Source organism: Octodon degus, unplaced genomic scaffold (genome assembly GCF_000260255.1).
Source record: "Octodon degus isolate 3935 unplaced genomic scaffold, OctDeg1.0 scaffold00186, whole genome shotgun sequence".
In the NCBI taxonomy this organism is placed as follows: domain Eukaryota; kingdom Metazoa; phylum Chordata; class Mammalia; order Rodentia; family Octodontidae; genus Octodon; species Octodon degus.
This window is the reverse complement of record NW_004524762.1, coordinates 25,808-27,177: the sequence shown is the minus strand read 5'-3', so window position 1 is coordinate 27,177 and position 1,370 is coordinate 25,808. Positions and strand designations below refer to the sequence as shown.

The 1,370-nt window shown below is 50.1% G+C and overlaps 1 protein-coding gene across 1 annotated transcript; it reads left to right on the top strand.

The window, feature by feature from the left end:
• Window positions 1–1,146, top strand: LOC101564147 (guanine nucleotide-binding protein G(s) subunit alpha-like). The gene has a single exon (XM_004643945.1). The coding sequence runs from the start codon at window positions 1–3 to the stop codon at window positions 1,144–1,146; it is 1,146 nt and encodes a 381-aa protein (XP_004644002.1).
• The last annotated feature ends 224 nt before the right edge of the window (window positions 1,147–1,370 follow it).

Here is a 1,370-nt window from a genome sequence, read left to right as displayed (position 1 = left end):
ATGAGCTGCTTTCGATTCTACAGGAGAGACCCCCAGAACAAGGATGAGGAGCTGGGTGAGGCGATAAGAATGACACACCGACAGCTGAAGGATGACAAGCACCTGAATGGACCCACGCACCGCCTGCTTCTTCTGGGGCCCGTGGGATCTGGCAAAAGCACCCTTTTCAAGCAGGTGAAGATGCTGCCTGGGTCTTGGTTTAATGGAGCTAGTCAGCGGACCTCTGAAGTGCAGAAGGTCAGAAACTCCCTGAAGGAAGCAATTGAAAATGTCCTGGTGGCCATGAGCACCCTGCATCCACACGCAGAACTGGCCAACCCTAAGAACCAGTTCAGCATAGACTACATCCTGGGTACCAGGAACCAGCACAACTTCAGTTTCCCACCCGAGTTCTTTGAGCATGCCAAGGCACTCTGGGATGACGAGGGCATGTGCTCCTGCTGTGACCGCTGTATGCAGGCTGGACTCTTGGACCATTCCTGCTACTTTCTGGACAAAATCAACACCATCAGGAAGCCCAACTACAAGCCCAAACCCAAGGATATCTTTCACTGCCACCTCCACATCCCCAGAATCTTTGATGCCAAGTTCCAAATGGATGAAGTCAACTTCCACATGTTGTACCCCAACGGGCTGTGCTACATCAATGGGGTATGGGCCGAGATTCTCAAAAACTTCAGTGCCATCATCTTCATGGTAGATAGCAGCAGCTATGACCAGAATTTCATGGGAACCAACAGACTGCAGGAGGCTCTCAACATTTTCAGGTCCCTCTGGTGCAGATGTCCCCACCCCTCCCTTGTGTTTCTCTTCTTCAACAAGCAAGATCTGCTGGCTGAGAAGGTGCTCTCTGGGACATCCAAGTTCGAGGACCACTTTCCAGAATTTGCTCACTACACTACTCCTGATGGTGTTGTTCCTGAGCCCGGAGAGGACCCCTGTGTGATCCGGGCCAAGTACTTCATCCATGACAAGTTTCTGAGTGTCACCAGTGCTGGTGGCAATGAGGATAGCCACTGCTATCCTCAGTTCACCTGTGCTATGGACCATAGTAACATCCAGTGGGTGTTCAGTGAGTGCACCCAGCTGGTCCTGCGCTCAGTGAAGGAAAGAGATGCTCCTAGGAGGGAACCGAGCTTTAAGTAAAGCCTAACCTCAGTCAGTTTTGTAAAATTCAGGGTCCCTGGTAAAATTTTTGTCTGTGCATGATATATGTTGATTCTTCTTTTTAAAAATCATATTCCCAGACCTTCTTTTCAAACCATCTTGCCCTTCATGGTCAGACAGTGTGGTTTTCATTTTATCCCTCCTCGCTCATCTTTTCATTGCCTTCCTTCCCATCCCCTGTGCCCTCCCTATCTTCCCTTTCC

Coding starts and splice junctions, on each gene's coding strand:
- LOC101564147 (XM_004643945.1), top strand. CDS start 1: ATGAGCTGCTTTCGATTCTACAGGAGAGACCCCCAGAACAAGGATGAG.